The sequence below is a fragment of the Ambystoma mexicanum genome, chromosome 8 (assembly GCF_040938575.1).
Source record: "Ambystoma mexicanum isolate Mex_15411 chromosome 8, UKY_AmexF1_1, whole genome shotgun sequence".
Taxonomy (NCBI): Eukaryota; Metazoa; Chordata; class Amphibia; order Caudata; family Ambystomatidae; genus Ambystoma; species Ambystoma mexicanum.
In genome coordinates, this window is record NC_090929.1 from 163,446,106 (window position 1) to 163,466,708 (window position 20,603).

The 20,603-nt window shown below is 45.4% G+C and overlaps 1 protein-coding gene across 1 annotated transcript in view; it reads right to left on the minus strand.

The window, feature by feature from the left end:
• Window positions 1-20,603, minus strand: part of UBAC1 (UBA domain containing 1) — an 819,245-nt gene that overhangs the window by 396,348 nt on the left and 402,294 nt on the right. Inside the window, exon 7 of the mRNA XM_069609556.1 lies at window positions 11,510-11,738. Within this exon, the coding sequence (XP_069465657.1) occupies window positions 11,510-11,738 (229 nt within the window). The remainder of the gene's footprint in view (window positions 1-11,509; window positions 11,739-20,603) is intronic.

A 20,603-nucleotide genomic window follows, 5' to 3' on the forward strand; every position in this document is an offset into this window, starting at 1 on the left:
AGACCCTCGATTGAGCACTCATGCAGTGCCGGACCACTCTGTCAAAGGTATTATGCTCTCCAACCTTGACTCTAACATTCCCTCTGTCCTCATCCTCCTCGATCTCTCTTCTGCCTTTGACACGGTCAACCATACCATCCTGCTCAACCGTCTCCGTGAAAACCTGGGTATCACTGATCAGGCTCTGGCCTGGCTGGCCTCTTTCCTCTCAGATCGACCCTCCCTGGACCAACATGGGTCCTTCCTTTCATCTATCTTCCTCTCGATCTGTGGTGTTCCCCAGGGGTCTAACCTCTCGCCCTGGTTTTTCAACGAATACCTGGCAACTCTTGCCTACTGCATTTCCACTTTCTGCTCAGATTTCCAGTGCTACGCTGACGACAACTCATTTTCAGGCTGCCCTCTGCCACCACCTCTCCCTCTCTCATCTCTGATTGCCTAACTGCCATTCAAGATTGGTGTGCCGCCAATGATCTTTGTCTGAATGTCAGCAAGATGGAGATCCTCCTCATCGGCACACCTTCACCATCCTTTCCATCCTTTCCCCTCACCCTCTGCCGGCCTCCCTTGGCCCTCCTCTTACCCCCACCTGCGAGGCTAAGAACCTCGGGGTCATCCTTGACTCCACCCTTTTCCTTCTCCGCCCACATCTCTGAGGTCTCTAAAAAGTCAAATTTCATACTGCACCTCCTCAGAGGTAGTCTGCCTTTCCTCTCCTTCCCCCAGAAGCTCATGTTATCCCAAGCTCAGGTTCTCTCTAGCTTGGACTATTGTAACAGCCTCTTTCTGTTCTCTCTTGGCACCGTGCACCTGGCCACCCTCTGTCCTCCGGGCTCAGGTACCTGCTCACCCTGCCACCCTCTCGCACTGCCTCCGGGCCACCCCTTGCACTGGGGTCTATATCTGTACCCATACAGCCCCCCCTTTTCTTCCTGCACTTATCAGACCTACCCTGTCTGCTGCCTTAAACCTTAAACCTGGCACTTGCAAATTGCTGGCTGCACTACCACTGTGTGTTGCCTTTATTATTTATTTATTGTTATTTATCTGTTTCTCCTCTGCTTCGCACTTTCCACTTCTCCCCCCTTCCATGCACTTTCCCCCCCTCCCCCCTCTCCTATGCACTTGCACGTTCTCAATGTCACTGGGCCTAGTAAGATTGCTGTTTTGTTCTCCCCTGTTCCCCTCCCTTGCCTTGTCGCGCTCTGAAAAACTTGTGTACGAGCGCAATAGAAATAAAATATCAATATCAATATTATATCTTGCTTAACTTTACTTGCGTTGTAACAATGTTTGTTCCAGCGGTCACAATACAATGCTGCTGCTTACAACCTTGGCTTGAACACAGACCGGTCTTGTATCGGTCTCCCCAACTCATTGGCTGTATTGATTTCACGGACTCTGCTTTGTTCTTGGAGCCAAGGACGGTACCACGCCGGCTGGCGCTTCTCCCTCCCTTGATTATTGACGCGGGAGGGCCCTGTGTATCTCTGACACACAATGCAGGATTCTTCAGCCCGGTTTCCTGGTCTTACGCTTTCTATTCTCGAGGTTTCAGGTAAGTAACGGTTCCTGGTCGAAAAGGTCAAGTGAACTTCCCTCCTTGAGATCCCCTTCTGTTTTGCCGTCTGTCTTCTCTCGCTCAGCTGCAGTCTCAAAACTGCTGTTTCTTTGTGTGCTTTGCCTGGCTCCGAGTGTACTCTCGTGCTCTGCCTTTTATCCGTGTGGGGAAACTTAATGGAAGACAGGTGTGTGTGATGGTCAGTAATTGCCTGATCTCGCCTGACCATTGTATTGGGACACATCAGGGATACTCCTTAGGTCTTAGTCTGTTTTCTCTCAAAGCGGGCTGTTCGTGTGAAAGTGTGTTGTGAGTTCTTAAATATCCTACCTGGTAGGATGGGGTAAAGGTGTTATTGGGAAGGGGATACAGCGCCTCACCATCCAGTGTCCCACTCCCTGAAGACCCCTCACCCAGGTGATCCTCCCGCACTGATCCACCCCCAGGAACTGGATCCACAAGCGATGGTCGTGTCCTGGCCACCTGGATGACAGATTCCCGGAGACTTGTGGGTGAGACACCTTCTGATTTTTCACACATCTCAGAGCTGGATTTGCCATACATGGTAAATCCTTTCCTCAGTGAGGCCTCAGCTTTCCCAGGCAAAGCAGCAGTATATGTTTGTGGACGGATGTGGGGGCTGCGACAGTCTGGACCATATCCTGGCTAAAGTGTGAATGCTGCTAGGCAGGTGTGATGGCCGAGGCTTTCGAGGGTTGACCGGCCCCTGCTATTTTGAATGGTGCTAATCCTTACCATTGGAGGGCCACTGCAGCCATTTTTCAGATCGCCGTTCGAGCCAAAACCCCTTAGAAAAGGAGCAACCAGATGAAGACCTGTAACTCTTCATTGCACCTATCCAGAATTGTCTTCAATCATCTCAGCAAAGACGCGCTGCTTTGCTTTTCTCGCTTCATCAGTACCTCAACCCCTGTCTGAAGATCGTACCATTGGAAGCCTGAGGAAATGTCCTGCAACATCCTGTGGGCTGACTAGATTCCTCCTTGGGTACCTCGATACATAGGTTGTTGTCCTGAGTTTAGTCTCAGGATGCCATAGACCCTCAGCTTCTGAAACAAATGGCCTCACACAGCAGTTGCAGCTATCCAGCATGAAGAGGGGCCTCGCCGAACCAGCTTCTTTGTTTCCACCGCGAGGGTCAACTTTTGCTGCTTGACCGCGGTGGCCATCACGGATTTCTGCCTGCATCATATCCGGGTAGTCCTGTGAAGTCGCCGGCATTGTGGTGGTTCTTTGTTTACTGCACTAATATATAGTGGAGGGCACCGGGATTCAGGACCAAGGTAGATACTCTGATTAACAAAACCATAACTATAAATTGTAACTATGTTCAGTTTAGTAAAGTCTTCGCAGATCACACATAACAGGTCTGTCAGACAATTACAACACTCTTCTTTATTATCAAAAATATTCACGTCAATTTAATTTATTTCCACATACTTAAAAACAATATATAGAAAGAAAAATGTCATTGTGCTACCACTTCCACAAAACACCGCATAATTTTAAAATCACTCCTATGAAACATTTATTAACATACAATAACATAGGAAGCAGTTGGTGTTATTTTGCTTTCTGCTAATCCTCACGTGCGTCCTTACAGATCAATTATTTTTTTAAAACAATGTTTTAAACAGATACCCCTTCAGTGCCTATCATTATTTGCTCAACATGTTTCAGTTCCCTATATGACATCTATTGGAACTTTCATCAGGAGATCAAGTTACGTACATATATCAGTTCCCTAAATAGCACTTTTAAATGTCCATCGTCGGGCAATTTCTCAGCCCATTAAGGAGTGTTTGAACCATTTTAATTAATTCTCATCAGGCAAGTTGTCTTATAAAAAGCCCATTTATTTCAGTGGGAATCTGTGAATGACAAATTTCAGAGGAGATAAATGAATATCTCTATTTGTCATGACCCTTACCCCTGGCCCTCACTGGCAAGTCAGCCTTCCAGTTAGGGCCAGGTCAGAGGCCTTAAAACCTCATCCAGGACTCTCTTGGAGTCAGTCATGGCGCCTTTTGTGCCAGGGTCAGAACCATCATGAAGACCAACATTAGAATGGGACTATTTAACTTGGGGAGGGGGGGGGGGGTCAGCCAACCTGGAGGCACACACATAGCTCAGTTACAAGGAACTGAGCTATGCGCTCTAGTCTTTTGGGTGTGGCAGGCATGGGACTACTTTACCTGGACTTCTTTGGGTGTGGCAGGCCTGGGACTATTTTACCCGGACTACTTTAACAGACTATTTAAACCGCACCCAAACAGCAGAACATGCTTCGCGTTATTCTGCTGTGGGAAGCGTAACGCTCACCGTGTCCAGTTCTTTGATGCCAGCTTACCTGAAACCAAGAACCTGCAGAGAGAAACAACACTACGAAACTTACCTGGAACAGTATCCTGTCTACAATCCATTGCCGACTTCAGTTCCACTCACCTGAAGGTACGAACTCCATCATCCGGCACTGCATGCATCCTGGAATACCATAACCTGGAAAGAGGAGAAAGAAAGACAGCATTAGTAAGCGTTTACTCACGTTTCCTCCCGATCGAAGAAAGCCACACAATTCTTACCTGGGTAGTCATCTCCTGGTCATTATCATCGCTGGAACATTACAGCGCTCGGCGAGGAACATCGCAACCTGCAAGGAGAGAAAAGACAGAGGTTAGCAATATAAAAGGCGAAACAGTGCTGCGCATCACTCACCGGACAGCATCGCGCACACCGCGCTTTCACCTACCGGCCCATGCTCATCTTCCGCATGAAAACACCAAAATACCTATATAAAGACTGTAAAGCAGCAAACCTACGGAGTCGCAGTAGGCCTGGATTCCCACAGGGGGGCTTGCACCAGTGAAGTAACTTGGTCGCTGCTCGCCCCCCACATCTACGCGCCCCTGCCACGAGAAGCAGGATAGAGAATCCACCTTTTACAATATTAAGGTGAGGAGAAGGCCCAAGGGGGAGGAAGGAGTTGAGGCCAAGGGAGGTGGGAAAACAAAGATAATCTGGTATTGAATCCAGCTCTCCTATATTGCAGACCCATCTTTAACCAGACACCTTACCAAGGGACTGGGAGAGGGTTCGAGAGTGCAAATCATCCAACCAGGGTTGGATGGCGTCCCCGTGGATACCAGGTGAGTGTAACATTATTCTGCATGTTTATTGCAGTAAACATGCAGAAAAAGGAGATATTAATTTATCTCCCTTGAAATGTGTAATTCGCAGATTCCCACTGAAACAAATGATCTTTTCATTATAATTGAAGGGGTATCTGTTTAAAAAGTAAAGGTGTTTTTCAAATAATTGATCTCCAAGGATGTACATGATGATTAGCAGAAAGCAAAATAACACCAACTGCTTCCTATGCTGTTACTGTATTTCAATACATTCTTTCATAGGAGTGATTTTAAAATCATGTGGTGTCTTGTTGAAGTAGTAGCACAGTGAAACATTTTAGAAAACAGTGTAATAAGTTTTAAAAATCTGAAATAATTTTAAATTGATGTGAATATTTTTGATAATAAAGAAATGAGTGATGTAATTGTGTGACAGACCTATTGTTAATGTGTGATCTGCGAAGATTTTAATAGGTAGGTATAATCTATTGGTCTCTGAGAGAATCACAGTATAAAGGGGTAAGTTAACCCATATGTTTCTACTCCTCTCCATAGGGTTTAATAAGCGTAAATACCTTACCCTACCTCTCCCTTTCCTGACCATGATCGGTCGAGTTCTGGTCAAGGATCTCCTCTGGGCTTTCCCTGAGTTGGTTGGATTGGGACTTTACTTTCTTTGTTCCTAACTTCTAAAACACTTACAAACTGCATGTTGGGTTTGCCAACACTTGTTCAGACTACTTTAAAGCCTTCTAGCCTGCTGTAAAGGGTTTTATTGTGACTAGGGGCACTAGACCCCCATCTCCTTTAGCAAAGGAATGACTTTTAAAAGTATAGAACCTTATAATTATAAGGCTTTGTATTGTGTTTTAACACCTTTATTTTTACCTATTACTTCTAAAATTGGTTTCTTACTTACCTTGACTTTTTCTTTACTTATTTTGCTACATTGCAGTGTTCTATTGCTAATCTTACTGCGTTTAAAAGTAAAGTGCTGGTGCTCTGTAGCCAAAGCACCCCAAATGGTAATGTGTTTATATTAGTAGTGTATGTTTAGTGATTTACTTACCTGTGATCTTTAATTGATAAGATTTGTCCAAGGCCACAATAAATATAACTATCTTTTTGCATTCTGCCTAATTCCTCTTATTAAGAGTGCTCTGTTTGTTCTTAAATGAACATTTAACCACCCTCACATTCTCCTAAGTCGAAAGCCATACTGCTCAGTCACACTAAGCTTGGCAGTTTGGCTAGCCATTAGTTGTCTGTCGCAGATCACCAGACAAATGGGGGCCCTACCAGAATCTGTCCATTCTAAAAATTCATCTTGACATGAAGGCACAAGAAAGGTAGTCTGGCGGTGGGGAGTGAGGGGTTAGCCAGGGAACTCTTGAGTAAGAGGTAGAAGCACCCCCTCTGGACCCCAGCTAACCTGCAAAAGACTAGGCAAAGACTGGGTTACATTTGGACAGCAAGAGTGTCCAACCCTGTTCCAAGTCCCCACAAAACAAATGAAGGCGACAACTCCTAGCAGGCTCATGGTACGTAGTGCTGGGAACACTTGGAAGACCTCAAACTGAATAACTATCAACTCCCATAGACTGGGTACCCAGAAAGGAGGCCCAGTTAGATCGCTGAACTGAAACAATGACTTTTGGTTTACTTGTTTTAAAACAAGGACAAACCCTCCTGTTATTTCTGTATCACCTGGTTTGTCTTAAATTCAAGCAGAATGCATCCCTTTACTTGCTTGAGTGGATACCATTAACGTGAGTTACTGAATTATCAGCCAGGGTGGGGAGGGGACAACCAATCACGTTGCTCGGATCGCAAGCTATCTCCCACGATCCAAACATGTTCCGAGCAACCTGACGGCTGCTTCCCCCGTCCCAGCCATCTGCCCCCTCCACCTTCTCTTCTCCTTAATTTCCCCGTCCCTCCCACCCCACACTTACCGGATGGCTACAGCGGTGGCCCTGCTGCTGCGTCTTCCTTCTGCCTGCCATGGAAATGGAACAAGGCCTCAGCTTTGAGCCCCGTCTTCTAGATCTGTGGAAGCCATTTTGAAACAGTCTTGAATGGATGAACGGGATGCCGCAAGGCACCTTGTTCATTCATCCAAAAGACATAACTATCAGCACCCCGGGTTACCAGATTGCCAACCCAGGGTGCTAAAAGGAATAATCACCCATTCCACGGTCTGGAATGGGTGGTAACGACACCGGGGGCAGAGTTAAAGGGGAGAGCGTATGGATGATTGTTGCTAAAATAAAGCCAGATTAAAACTGCCACTTTGGTCTATGTCTCACTGATCCCCACTCTGCTTGGTGAAAGTGGACGAGGACATTAATTGAGGAAAGAGGTGTAACACCAGGCTGCCCTGCTGAGATGACATGTTGGACTGTTTCTTTCTTTAGTGCCTGGGTGAATCACTTGAAGATCTTTCTCCAGGGCAGCACAACCACCTAGATCAGAACTTCACCTTTGCAGTTTCATTGCCAGGGTTCCTTCTGTGGTGACTCTTTGGCTGGGTTTCCTATAATGGGGTTCCTTGTTGACTTTGGATGGAGGACTGCCTCTTCTGCAGCTCGCCTTGAAACCTGGTAACACTTAGCCCATTTTTCCCTATAGGAGGGAGCTGCCTGTTGATTGTGTCTCATGTGATTCTATGGAAATAACTTTCTAACTAATTTAATCTTTGCTGATGTTTAACCTAACAGTTTGTTGAATACTTGTTAAGGATTATGGTCTCCGGTCCCTTAAACAGTCCCTTTACAATTTTTTAAACATTCTTTGTTTTGCTAGTTTTTGCGTCCTCACCTTTTAACTCAGACATTTACTTTCAGTACAACTTCATATCAAGAGAATATGTTCAGTAGAATACTGTGTACAACATTCCTTTATTTTACACTCATCTGTATGTAGGCCATTTTCCTTTAGCATGCCACTTCCATCTGAAAAGTAAAGTCTTGGCTACTCTACCAGCTACCACTGAGAGAGTCAGGAATAACTTAATGGAACCTCTACCCAACACCCCTGGTTGACTTTCCTAAGCCATCACCAGAAGGCGTTTTGAACATCTCTCTAAAAGATAACTTTCCATAACCCAAATTTCCCCATGAATACAGAGGGTTATTCCTCCACAAGGGTTTGTTGTGTGCATTGCACCCCCAGTTACACTTAGTATTAAAGCTTCCTTGCAAGGGTGGAGCTCAATCTTGAGGGCACCCTGGTCTGCCCTCTCCACCACAGGGATTTAATTCGCTACCATGAATAGTTTGCACACAAATGATCAGTCATTACATGTTAGGTGCTACACTCGTCCGCAGTCTTAATGACTGCTTCTTGGAGGTCCAGTTCCTCCTTGAACCACTCAATGATTTTCTTCTTGGGAGGAATTGTGAATGGTGATGTTGTGTCCAATGACATGGACACATCTTTGTCTTCTATCTTCATGTTACACCAGCCCACTTGCCTTTTTTACTTCAGTGGAAGGCAAAATCTACTTTGGAGTCTGACTCGTCCAGCCCTAGTAACCTTCCACTAAAGGAATACATTTCATGCCACTTTTGTGACGAACCCTGGACAAAAGACCCTTAAGCAAAACCGAAGGTGTGATGGCTGGAAGGTTTTGAAGTAATCTTAACCTCTGGCATTGCTCTGGGCCTCCCTCCAGACCATTGTTATTCGCCTGCCAAACCATTACAAAAGGGGAAAGACCATATGCAAAACAGGCTCGGTCCCACCCCAAAAGGGGCAGTCCAGCCCAGACTGCTTGGTCACATTCCTTCTGCATGAGACCACAAGCGTCCCGAAACATGTTTCAGCCTTGTTGGGCCTCATCAGTGAGGAGTAGCTTGGGTCTCTAGGCCCAGCAGGCACGGGACCCACATGTGGGCATACCCGTCCCACTCGGGGCGACTATAGCAAAACAAAAGGTGTGATGGCTGGAAGGTTTAGAAGTAATCTTAACCTCTGGCATTGCTCTGGCATATTCTGCAATGGCTTGGCAGGCAGAAAAACAAGGATCTGGCGTGTTTCCCAGAGCAATGCCAGAAGTCAGGATTCATTCCAAACCTTACAGCCATCATCACCTCTTGTTTTGCAAAAGGCTCCTTAAGCCACACCGTAGACATTCTGCACTGACAATCGGGCACTCTGCGCCACTGATTCTATGACTGTTTCAGACACAGCTCAGCCATTTCCCTTCTACTGATTCTTGACTCCTACTGTATTGCTCACTGTGTCACGAAGACGGAAAACAAAACAATCCTACTCGAAGGAATGTGTTCAACGCAGATCAATCTGTATGCAAAAGGTTGGGTGGCAAGAAGTGTGAATCAATAGAACAGATGTCCCCAGACAAAGTATCAAACTGTTAACAAAAGTGTCTCGCCTATGCCTAGAGCTTCATACTTTTCTTTTAACTTCCTTTGCTCTTATTATGTCAAATATGACTTTCGTTCAGGCACAGTTTGTTACAGTAATCTTTACTGACTTGCGGATGCAGGCCTGGTTTTGTTGGGAACCAGAAGAAAGGGGCATCTGCAATACATATTTGCGCATTCCACTAGTAATCCAGGGGTACATGCTGAATTGGAATGGACTAAGTATGCACCAGCTGAAAAAATTAAACTGCAGTACAATTCAGTACAAAATAATGCTGAAGTACACAGTGCATGTATGAGGTAAAGCTAGCACAGAACAGCATATAAGGGACGGTCATCCATTGTCACCTGACCACCACTATTTGATGCTGCTGCCCAGTCTCCACTCTCTGACACCAGTTTGTGCATTTATGACAAAATGTGTGCAGCTAACTGGCTGCACAGCGTAAATAACAGGCTGATGGTTATTTGAGCTTAATAAAACACAGTACGACCCAATATGCAAAACTGATAACGTGGTTTCTCGTTCCAAAGAGTCCACAATTGTATTGATGAACTGTTATGGCAAAATCAACTAAGATATCAGGACTTTTTTGTGCACAACATTCTTAGAGACAATCAATGCCCTCTTTCAAAGGAAACAGGTGCAAAAGATCAAGCCGTGAAAGCAGGATTGGCTTCAGGGTACTCGCCCAAAAATGGACTTAACCAACTGTAATTTCCAAGCATGCTGCTAGATAAAATGACACCTCAGTCCCCTACAGAAGGTCACAAGACAACAGCAGTACATAAAAAACTGGATGAGGGCAAGTTGCCTCTGCATGAACGGAAGAAAGACGGAAAACAATCTGCTGCTCTAGGGTGATAAGCACATCCTCCATAACCCTGGCATCCTTCTGTGAGCACCCGACCCCTGCAGAAATGACCAGAAATGTAGGGGTAAAATATGACCGAGACCTATCATTCACAAATCAAATAAACATTGCAACCAGGAATGCACATGCTTACATACTGATAAAATAATCTCCTTTAAGTTCCACCTTAAAGTAGTATGTGCAAGGACCTTGTTACTATCTGGACTGGATTACAGCAAAAGGCCATATGGTGGGTACCCAAAGAGCACACTGAAGCACCTACTACTAATACAGAAATGTCTGCCTAAAAGGAAATCATTACATTATGTAGGGCCTGCAAGCCTTTTACTACCTTCCCCTTTGGAGAGGGTGGACATCAAAAGTCTATGCACAGTCCACCAAGATATCTGGAACCTAAGGCCCATTTACCTCTCCAATGAACTAAATTAGTATAAATCAACGGGAAACTTGAGGTCTGCAGAGACAAAGCACTATGTGTCCCAAAATCCACAAAAGCATGCAGCAGTGTCTTAACGCTCACATCTCCCAGAGCAAAACTGGGGAACATGCTCCAGGAGACTGAGGCTCAAGAACCAACAACAGTTCAGGAAAACTTAAATCAATTCTCCTCCAAAAAGCTGCCTTGCAAGACCTGATAAAGCAGGAGTGCAAATGTATTTCTAATGAGCAAGCCCTGCTTGCTTAACAACACACGAAGCCCCAAAACAAAGTAAGTCAGCACCACCACGTACCTCAACAAGCATTAACAATGTTTAGGGTCTTTAGGGTCTGTGGTCTGGCTCTACCAGCATGTACATCTATAATGGTACCAGGAATGTGACTGCAACATTCCTGCTGTAAAGGATACCCTTTGATCAGGGTGCAAGCCCCAGCTATTACCCCAAACCCATCCCCGCTTTGCCACAGCTTACCCACAAACTCCTCATTCTCCCTAGCGCTCTAAACTGTTTCTTTCTGTAAATGGGGGTGAATCCACGCCAAAAGTAAACGTTACAATTTAGCTTTTCAAACATCTCACTGTTCATTCATTTCACCTCACCAGACTGCACCGTGGCGCATAAAGGAATCCTGTACCATATTTTTGTCTCTGGACCATTCATGGTGTTTTGCCACAAGAGAGCAGGAGACTCTGAGGGTGTTCGTGTAGTTAATTGTTATTAGAACACAGACACAAACCTAGTATACAGTATGTCTATGAAACCTACCAGTCAGATTATTGAAAAAAGTAGTGCTTTAGCAACTTTTAATTGACCGATCTGGACGTAGCAATTTTTAGAGCTCTGTATTTAAAAGAAATGGTGCAGAGCACTTAGTTGCAAATAAATATATAGTTCAGTATAATATGATTATAAATGTACAATAGCCAGGCATGATGAGACTCATGTATATCTTGCCTAATTCTGGATAGGCAAAGATTAAAATTATGCATGCATGACTGAATTTTACTTTTGTTTAATATAGATTTCGTTTTTTTAAAGTACTTGGAAAAATTTAACAACTTTTAGAGAACAGTTTTCCATCAATGATAGTACATACTCTTGAATCGGGGCGAAATTCTCTTTTCCTTCGGATCTTTTTGAAAATTTCCGTTAGTTCATCCTTGATAGTCTCTGCGCTGGCTTCTGCAATGGAATGGGCTCCTGCTTCAGCACCGGTCGGAGCTGCAGCTGCTGCCTCTAATATAGTTTGATCTGGAAATGGTGAATCTGCTGTGGGATCGTCTGCATGCTCTATCAACCACTCCATGGCCTGTGTAACAGACATACTGGACAAAAAGAAGGCAGGTCTTAAAAGGGCAAGCCACACGAAACACAAAAGAGAGCAATCTTGTAACTGTTCTGAACTTTTCAGAAGAATTATTTTTGATCTACTAGGCAAGAGGAAAATGACACATTGAGAGATAGCAGTTTTGGAGTCAGAATTCTTTATTCATATATTTCAACAGAGCGCAGCTACACTATAACAGGAGGTGTACTTGTATATATTTGGAAAAACAGGAGTTGGGGCAGAATACCATTTTTGGAGTTCTGCAGTCTCATTTTATGGGACCATATTCTTTTTTGCTTTTTCCCTCTATTTTTTGGGGTTCTCATTTAATTTGGTGGTCAGAGGGAAGCCCCCTTGACACTACATCCCTTTTTACATACTTAGGCTATATGGTATTGGGCCACCCATAAGGTGCCCAGTCCAAGGAGTGCCTCTCATAGTTTACCCCAGGCCGATTTGATCACCCTACATTGGTTTTATGGGTAGGCTGGTGGTAGCTAATATTTAGTATTGACTTTCACCAGGGGTGCAAGCCGATTTACTGCATTAGTAGACCAATGCACCTTTATGGTAGCCATTGGGGTATTAATGGTTTTTAACGTCCTACTTTCTGACATTTTGTTTTGGAGACATCCTTTTTTTCAGGCAAACCACGACGGAGGACTTAAAATGGCAACACTGTCCCCGTGGGCTCATTGTGAGCCAGGATGGCAGCCTCTATGGTGGTTTGGGCTGGTTCCTGGCCCTGTGCAGACCACAAGACTTCCTATGGGAACCTGATTGGCTGGCCACCAAACGTTTGTTTTTTTCCTCTGATGGGACGGTGGGCTTGCAGATGCCAGCTCCTGTGAGTAAACAGATATATAGAAGAAACCCTGTTCAAGCTCAGTGCTGCTGGATTTTTGGAAGGTAAACAGGTCTGCTTACCTACTCAAGGATTTTCAGCCACTTCCTGCCGTTGTTACATTTGTAGGCCATCTTCTTGCCATATTGGCTGTATGCAGTGAACTGGGCACAGCTCTGGTTTGGATCTCTGGCTTCTTGTGCCCTTCCCGAGACTTCCTCATCCCGCTTTTAGTCCTGTCATCTGCTCAGAGCAGGCCTCCCATTCTGGTGCCGTGTCTGGGCCGTTTTACTGAATTTTACTACTGTTCCTGCCAGGACGCTCCGCCTTGATTTTGTAAGCTGCTGCTGCTGCCGCCTGAAAGATGTTGGGACTCAAACAACCCGCTAAATCTGCTTACCTGGGTCATCTGGTAGCCTTCACCTTTGTCCTGCTGCAGGGGCAGTATTTTTTGGTGTGCTGACCAGGTTTGCTTGCTGGGCCGCTGGAGTTTGACAGTTGCTGGTTCCTCTGTCCTCCTAAAGCTATATCCATCCTTGATTCCATTTCTGGATAGTGGTTCCCACTCATGTGAAGGACGATTGTTTTTTCTTTTGGGTAATTGGGGTCGTTAGCACAGTGTGCCAATGCCTGGGTGACTGGACCCTTCCTTTCTCAGTTACAAAGAAGCCATTACTTCCCAGGTTATATGTCCTTTTGGGAACCAACTTTCTGGAAGCAACTACAAGTACTTACCCCTGGGCTGCTGGGTTATTAAATATACGCCCCTTCAGGGGTGCCCGTGGGCTGTGGTGGTTGTGTTGAGTAGGTCCCCTTCTACCGCATTTTCCAATGGATAACATTGGGGGCTGAATCCTGATTTGATTTTGTGTTCCTGGGGATTCTGTGTTTTCCGTCTCCCAACATATCTTGTTTTTAGAGTCCCCACTGGTGTCCCGTGTGGCCGATTACTTTCTTCTGGATAACTGTGAAAAGAAGCTGAGGCATCATATTGTTTCCTATGGGGAACTATTCTCAACACTGGAACTTGGTGACACTGCAAGGTACTTACCTGAACTGTGGGATTATTCAATGGTTCTCCTAGGGTCCCTGGAGTTCCTCACCAAGCCCTGCTTCTTTGGAGACTTCCTCTGGTTTTATTAGGGACTTTTAAATTTGTACATGGCACTCCTGCATAGGATACATTGTTTCACAGCCCACTGCTACAGTTTGTCTCCTTGGTGCGTAATATGCCCTTCTGGGCCTAGGAACGGTGTTCCTAAACTACCTCCTGGACATTCGTAGCCCTTCTGGCTACGTTGGACATCGTTCCCCTGTGCTCTACATACAAGTGCTATAACTGTGTTACATGCCTTTGTATTTTGTATAAGACTATCTGGAATTTAATAGGAAACCTGTGCTAAGTTCTGTGTGCTTGGACCATGAACATTTATTTTATCGATTTGTTTATTAACATTTGTAATGCGCGCCAAGCCATGAGGCATCAGGGTGCTGGTTACATGAATAGTATGTAGAGAGATTATTACAGAGATACATAAATACAGCGATACAGGTACAGAGATACAGGAGTATAAGGAGAGACCAATACAGAGATACGGGTACATACAGGGATATACAGGTGCAGGGAGAAAGCGGGTGGCGGTACAGGAGTTGCAGAGAATGGGAGGCGAGGGCGGGAGCTAGTGTCTAGGTTTCACTAGGCTATGGTGTCCTGAGAAAACAGGAAGGATTTGAGCTGCTTCCGGATTGTTAGATTGTTCCACTATCCTGCAGCGAGGGCGGGGAAGCTGGCACCCCCAGCTCTTTTCAGTCTGTAGGGCAGGAAGGTTAGATGTTTGGAGTGGATCGATCGGGTCGGTCTAGAAGATTGCTTTTTTAGTATTTTTTGCGAGAGATATCTAGGTGCTTTGCTGGTTATGCACTGCCTAATGGGTAGCCAGTGGGCCTTTTTCCTAGCCACAGGGATGTGTTCACGCTTTGGAAAATTAAGTTCGGCTCTGATGGCACTGTTTTGAGTTACCTGGAGTTTAAGGTTTTGTGTGGAGATGCCTGCAAAGAGTGCAATGCAGTAGACCAGCCTGGACCATATGAGGGCCCTAGCGATCGTGAGGCAGATGTCTTGGGCAAGAACGCTCTGGAGGCATGAATGAGTTTGGCGTTATGGCGATGAGGAGGAGATAGCGCTGACCTGTCTGTGCAGTGAGAGGGTGGCGTTCAGGTATACTCCGTGTTTTTTCGACATTGGATACTAGTATGGTGATACAGTCAATGGTGAAGGCTTTGTAGTTGTGGTCATGTTTGTTGAAGGAGGTCTGTGAACCTGTCAGGAGAATCTCTGTTTTCTCGTCGTTTAAGCAAAGCATGTTTGTAGCCACCCATGCTTCGATTGTGTGATAGATGCTGTAGTATAGTTGCCCGAGATGGATTTAAGTATTTGCGTGTCATCCGCATAGTTTGTGTATGATATTCTGCGACTGTCTAAGAAGTCAAATAGTGGTTTCATGAAAATATTATACAATGTAGGCGAGACGCAGAAGCCTTGGGGGTGGGTGGGGCGGAGGCTATGTTAGGGAACACTCTGATGGATCTGTTGGACAGGAAGGATGAGATCCAAGTAGTGGCTTGTTCTGAGAAATGCACAGCTGAGGCGAGGTGCTGGCAGAGGATGCAATGGTCAACTAGGTCGAAGGCTGACGGGTCGAGAAGGAGTAGGAGGGGGACCCTGCCAGAGGCTCTGGCTTGTCCATCTGGTTTTTAAGATCTGGTCTAAATCCAGATTGTCTTAGGCCCAAGAGGTTGTTGATATGCTACTCTATCCAGTATTTTGAGTAGGAATGGGTGGGACAGTGGTGATAGGGTGGTAGTTGGTGGGGATGTCAGGATCTAGAGAGGGTTTTTTTTTTAGCAGGGAGAGGTTGCTGGGGACTTCGCAGGTGGCAAAGTAGGCATTGATCAGGGCACTGATGAAGGATGCCAGATCTATGGCACAGTCCTCGATTATGGTAGCTGGGCAGGTGCCGCCTTGGCATCTTGTGGGTCTCAGGTTTTGGATGATGCTCAAGGTTTCTTGTGGCGAGATTGGCTTAAACTGGAATGCCAGCGTGCAAGTGGTGGTGGTCTCGTCTTAGTAGGGGGGGGGGTTTGGTGAAAGTTCTGTTTTTGTCGTTTCTTTTTCTGAAGGGAGTCCAATTTGCTAAGCAGCATATTTTGAATGCTAACACACCATGCTTCGTCTTTGTTACAGCTATCTTTGGGGATGGATGGTGTTTCTAGCTCGTGTAGAATAGCAAAGAGTTCTCGAGAGCTAGAACTGGATTTGGCGATTCTTTCGTTGTGTGTGGATATTTTGGCCAGGAGGAGGGCGTTTTTGTAGGTTTTGGCTATTGAGAGGAAGTTGCTTTTGTTTGCTTCAGATGGTGAGCTCTGGTTTTTTTTGTCGCAAGGTTTTCAGGTCTGGAGTGAACCAGGAGTTGCGATGCGAGAGGGGCCTGGCTTTCCATTGAGTCAGCGGCACCACGGTGTTGATGGCTTTTGCTATGGTTGAGTTGTAAATTTAAGCAAGAGCTGTTGGGTTTTCTGGCATGATTGCGGAGTTGGTGATTCAGATAGCAATGGAAAGATATTTGTTGCTGTGATGTTTTTTGAATTGTGCGAAAGGTTGGGGAGCTTACAGTGGCCGTTGTTGGGAGGTCTTTTTGTGTGGGAAGGGTGAATTATATCACGTTGTGGTCGGACCATGGATAAGATTAGTTAAAGGTAATGGGGCAGTTCATTTCGCCAATCCAGTCGAGTATCCGACCCTTAATGTGGGTGGGGCTGTGGATGCATTGGGCGAGTCCAAGTGCAGTTACAGCGTTGGAGAGGGTGTTGCTGTCATTCGAGTAATTGAATCCCAAGTTCAAGTCGCATAGGAGAAGAATTTGTGAAGAAGGCTTGGTGTTTGAGCCTAGGACTTGTAAAATGTCTTCAACAGTGGATATTGGGCCGGGTGCTCTGTATATTATGTGGGTAGTTAGTGTTGAAGTGTGAGAGAGAGAGTGTTTCTGAGGGACAGTACTTCACCGGAGGAGGGTGTGCCACTGTTGATCTCTTTAATGACTAATGAGTCTTTTGCAATTAGTGCTACCCCTCCCCCGTTGCAGTTTGATCATTCTTTCCTGAAAATAGTGTAGTTGGGTGGGATGGCTAAAGTTAGGGCGGTGCCTCACTGGGAGTGACTCCCCTCTAGTGGCAAGGACTCCCATTCCTACAAGGAACTCTTTATCAAGAATACTCTGTTTGCATATATGGGGATAGATGTTACTTCTATTTTGAATCCAACAAATAGTGATATTGCTTCCACCTCTTTGGCTTTAGGTAATGCCGGATTCCCCCTGAACACAACAGTCAAAGAGGAACAACACGCCACTTTCAAAGATGGTGGTGGAAATAAAGAGCCGAGGAGCCTTGAATGGAGGAGAGAGAATCCGATGCAGAGGAGAGCCTCTGACATGAGAATGTTCTGAAGGGGCGGAGCAGTGCTGCACCGATGAGTCAGCAGTAGTGTAGAAGGAGAGCGAGAGCAAGAGAGGACACCGGAAGGCCAGCACCATGAGTGGCAAGCAAGCCACGACCGAGACAAGGATAAAAGTACAGTCTCTCCTGGTTGCGCAACCAGACTGCAGACGTGGTGGGTGTGGGGCCCTCAGAATGGATCCTATGCTCCGAACATGAGGAATGAGACTGCCAAGATGATCGCAGTCCAGGGAGCACGCGCTGACATACCGGAGAAGCCGACAGGAGAGCGAACTACAATCACCATGCTGAGATGCTATTCTGCTGGAGCAGACCCATTGGTATTGGAAGTACGAAGGTTGCCAGGGGCAGAGAGAGGTGAATGGAAGGAAGAAATTAGAAATCCTGAACGGGTTATCAGAGCCCTAGGAAGCTGGCCATGGCCAAAGAGATCTTCCCAGAGAGGGAATCAGAGGGATCAGGGGAACCCTATTGAAACAAATGACACTGTACATTATCCGTGGTGAAGCAAACCCAGAGGGTTCAAACAAATAGAGCAAAAGCCAAGAGGGGAACAACCAAACTGATGGAAAAGGCATAACGGAAACATCTCTCCATTAAAAAGATATAAGACTTTGGATGTATATCAAGAGTTGCAACTTTCCCAAAGTAAGTTAAAGACAGTGGTCGAAGTGTACAAAAAGAAGTAGTGGAACTATGTTCCCTGCTGGCCTGCACCCACTCCCCACAAACACCATCACTGCGCCCCCTCCCACACACAATACAATTCCCCAGACACATGCACCTGCTGTTTAAGGAAACATTCAGTGCGTTGCACTGAAAGTGCAAGTTTCATCTTCTTCCTACACTTTTATTTTAAAACGAAACCATTCCGGAACAGTTTCTTTTTAAAATAAAAGTATAGGAACAGTAAAACTTAATTTAAAAAAGTAGGGGAGCACCGCTCCCAAACGCTCCCGCTCACTTCGACCACTGGTTAAAGAGAGATTTAAAGAGTCAGTTTGGTGAACCGACATTGAACATTTGATTTGGAACTGATAATATCCTGAGAGATACTACCCAAAACCTGAAAAGGACAAGGCATAGAGGCATAGTGCTCTGGTTTAATTTATGTTTTTCTTTTCTACAAGTGGTAGGGCCAGATAACGGTTAGGTTTTTGGACTGAGGACTACGTTTTATTTTGACAACAGATGTGCACCCATAACTACGTTTTGTAGGCAGGGAAAACCTCTTAGCGGTAGGGATAGTTCGCATTTTCCTTTTCAGTTTAATAAACACACTTGAAATGTCCTCCTTGAGTCAGACTACTACTTCTGGTGCGCCACAGATGTCAATTTCGATCAGAAATGACATTCAATAGCACATTTACAGATGGCAGAGGCATTCCCCAGAAGGGTGCCTCTACAATACCACAAAGATTAAAATAAGTGGTGATCCAGCTTATGAGGGTGTGAACCAAGTGGAACAGAGCAGGGACGGAACAAAACAAAAAAAAAGGAAAAAAAGCAGGCGATTTACAAAGATAACATTAACCTAGGGGGACAAACAATGCAAACTAAAGAATACTGTACAAAATTGCACTTCTATGCTGCACTTTGGGGAATGCGGCGGGGTCTGGTAAGGGGGATGGGAGCTCTCCCTTTGGCCATCAGGTGAAACGTAAGCCAAGCTTTGAAGAGATCCAAAGCCGGGCTAACTTCAGTTCCAATAGAGTGGGCGAGTGGGGAAAAAGGGGCAAGCAAGAGAAGTGTCAGAAGGGCATTAGGAAGTGAGGTTGAGAGCAGATAAAGAGTAGAGGGAACGAGATGGCGAGTAGCTAGTGATACAGTCGGCCATATACAGAGGAGAAAAAACATTCACAGCTTTGCAGACTAGGAAAAGGAACTTGGAAAGGAAAAGGAACTTGGAAAGGGAGAAGTTGTGCAAGGAGAGCCAACCACCATGGTATTGGTTGGTATACGCTGGGGGGCTGTAGAGAGCGAGGGTAGCAACGTTGAGGACTTTGTCTAGAGAAAGGAAGGAGTAGAGAGGAATACCAAGGAGTAGGCACAAGGAGTAGTCAAGAACGCTGAGCACGATGGTGGAGATTAGAGTTTTTATACAGAAGTGAGTAAGAAATGGACGAATTATCCAAATGTTGGTAAGGTTAATACGTGTACCAGAGGTGGTGATATTGATGAATTGTTGCAGTCTGAGGTTACTATCAAAGAGGTCATCAAGGTTGCGACCCTTGGGAGAGATCGAAATAAGGTCAGACAGGAGGGGTATGGGAAAAGGAGGGTACTCATGCCATTGGAAGTCAAGGAAAAAGATGAACTCTGCATGAGGCAGCTGAGAGTCTTCCATGATGGATTACAATGTAACAGTTGGTAATCTGATCCGAGTTGGCTGAGATGAAGGAGGGAAAGGAGAAAAAGATTTGAGTGTCATCACCAAAGAGAGAAAAAAGAAAGCAAAAGGACAAGACAAGTCTACCTATGGCAGAGGTACAGTGGATTAAGAGCAGAAATCAAAATATCGATTCTTGGGAGATGCAGTGAGGATTAGGGGTCAGATAAGAGGTTTGTGAGTTCCAGGCGATTTTAAAGGAGCGACCTTACAGGTTTTAGGCAATCTAGGCTAGAGCAGATTTGCAGAACCCAATTTCCAGGAGATAGGAGTGGTCAACAGCGTTAAAAAGACAGAGGTCCAAAAAGATTAGTAAGAAGAGAGTTTGGAGTGGTGAGCATCAGAGAAAAGGTTGGAGATATGCATGAATGCAGTCTCGGTGGAGTATTTACTATGGAAGCAAGATTGAAGTGGATCTCTAAGGTCATCATCCATCAAGTGATCCAGTTGACCACCACCCACTAAAGGACCTTCGAATAATGAGGTACGAGGGAAACCAGGTGATAGTTTGCTTAGACAATTGTGTCAGTAGAGGGTTTCTTCAAAAAGGGAACAAAACTTGCAGATTGAAGGAGGGAGGTGACCAGAGAGATGAGGGCAGGTGATTGGGATTTAGTGGTGGACCACTGCTTGAGCAAACAGTCAAAAGAAGTGCAAGATGGGTTTGCAATGCAAAGGATTGGTCCAAAGTGATAGGTGCCCATGCACTTTAAGATTGTGTTGTTGATATAAATACAAAGCAAAACAATACAAGAAGCAAGCAATAACAAATGCATTTATCTTTAAAACCTTCCTTAACGCCTATAAAACAAGGACAGGAGACAGAATAGAGGTGAACTATAATGCAGTTGCAAAAAGCAGAAATGAATCATAATTTGAGAACACTGCTGTTAGGATTTGGAATATTCAAGCAAATGTACAAGGCTTTGGAGTGATTGCAGTATTCCAATTCCATAGTGCCCTATCCGCCTAAGTGGTTAAGCCCTCTTCTGGCCATGGATGCAGTGGCCCGGGCACAGCTCTGGTTTGAATCTTTGGATGCTGGGTGCCCTTCCCGCAATGACCTTACCCTTCTTTTGGTTGTGCTCATCTGCTGGGGCCAGGCCTTCCATCCT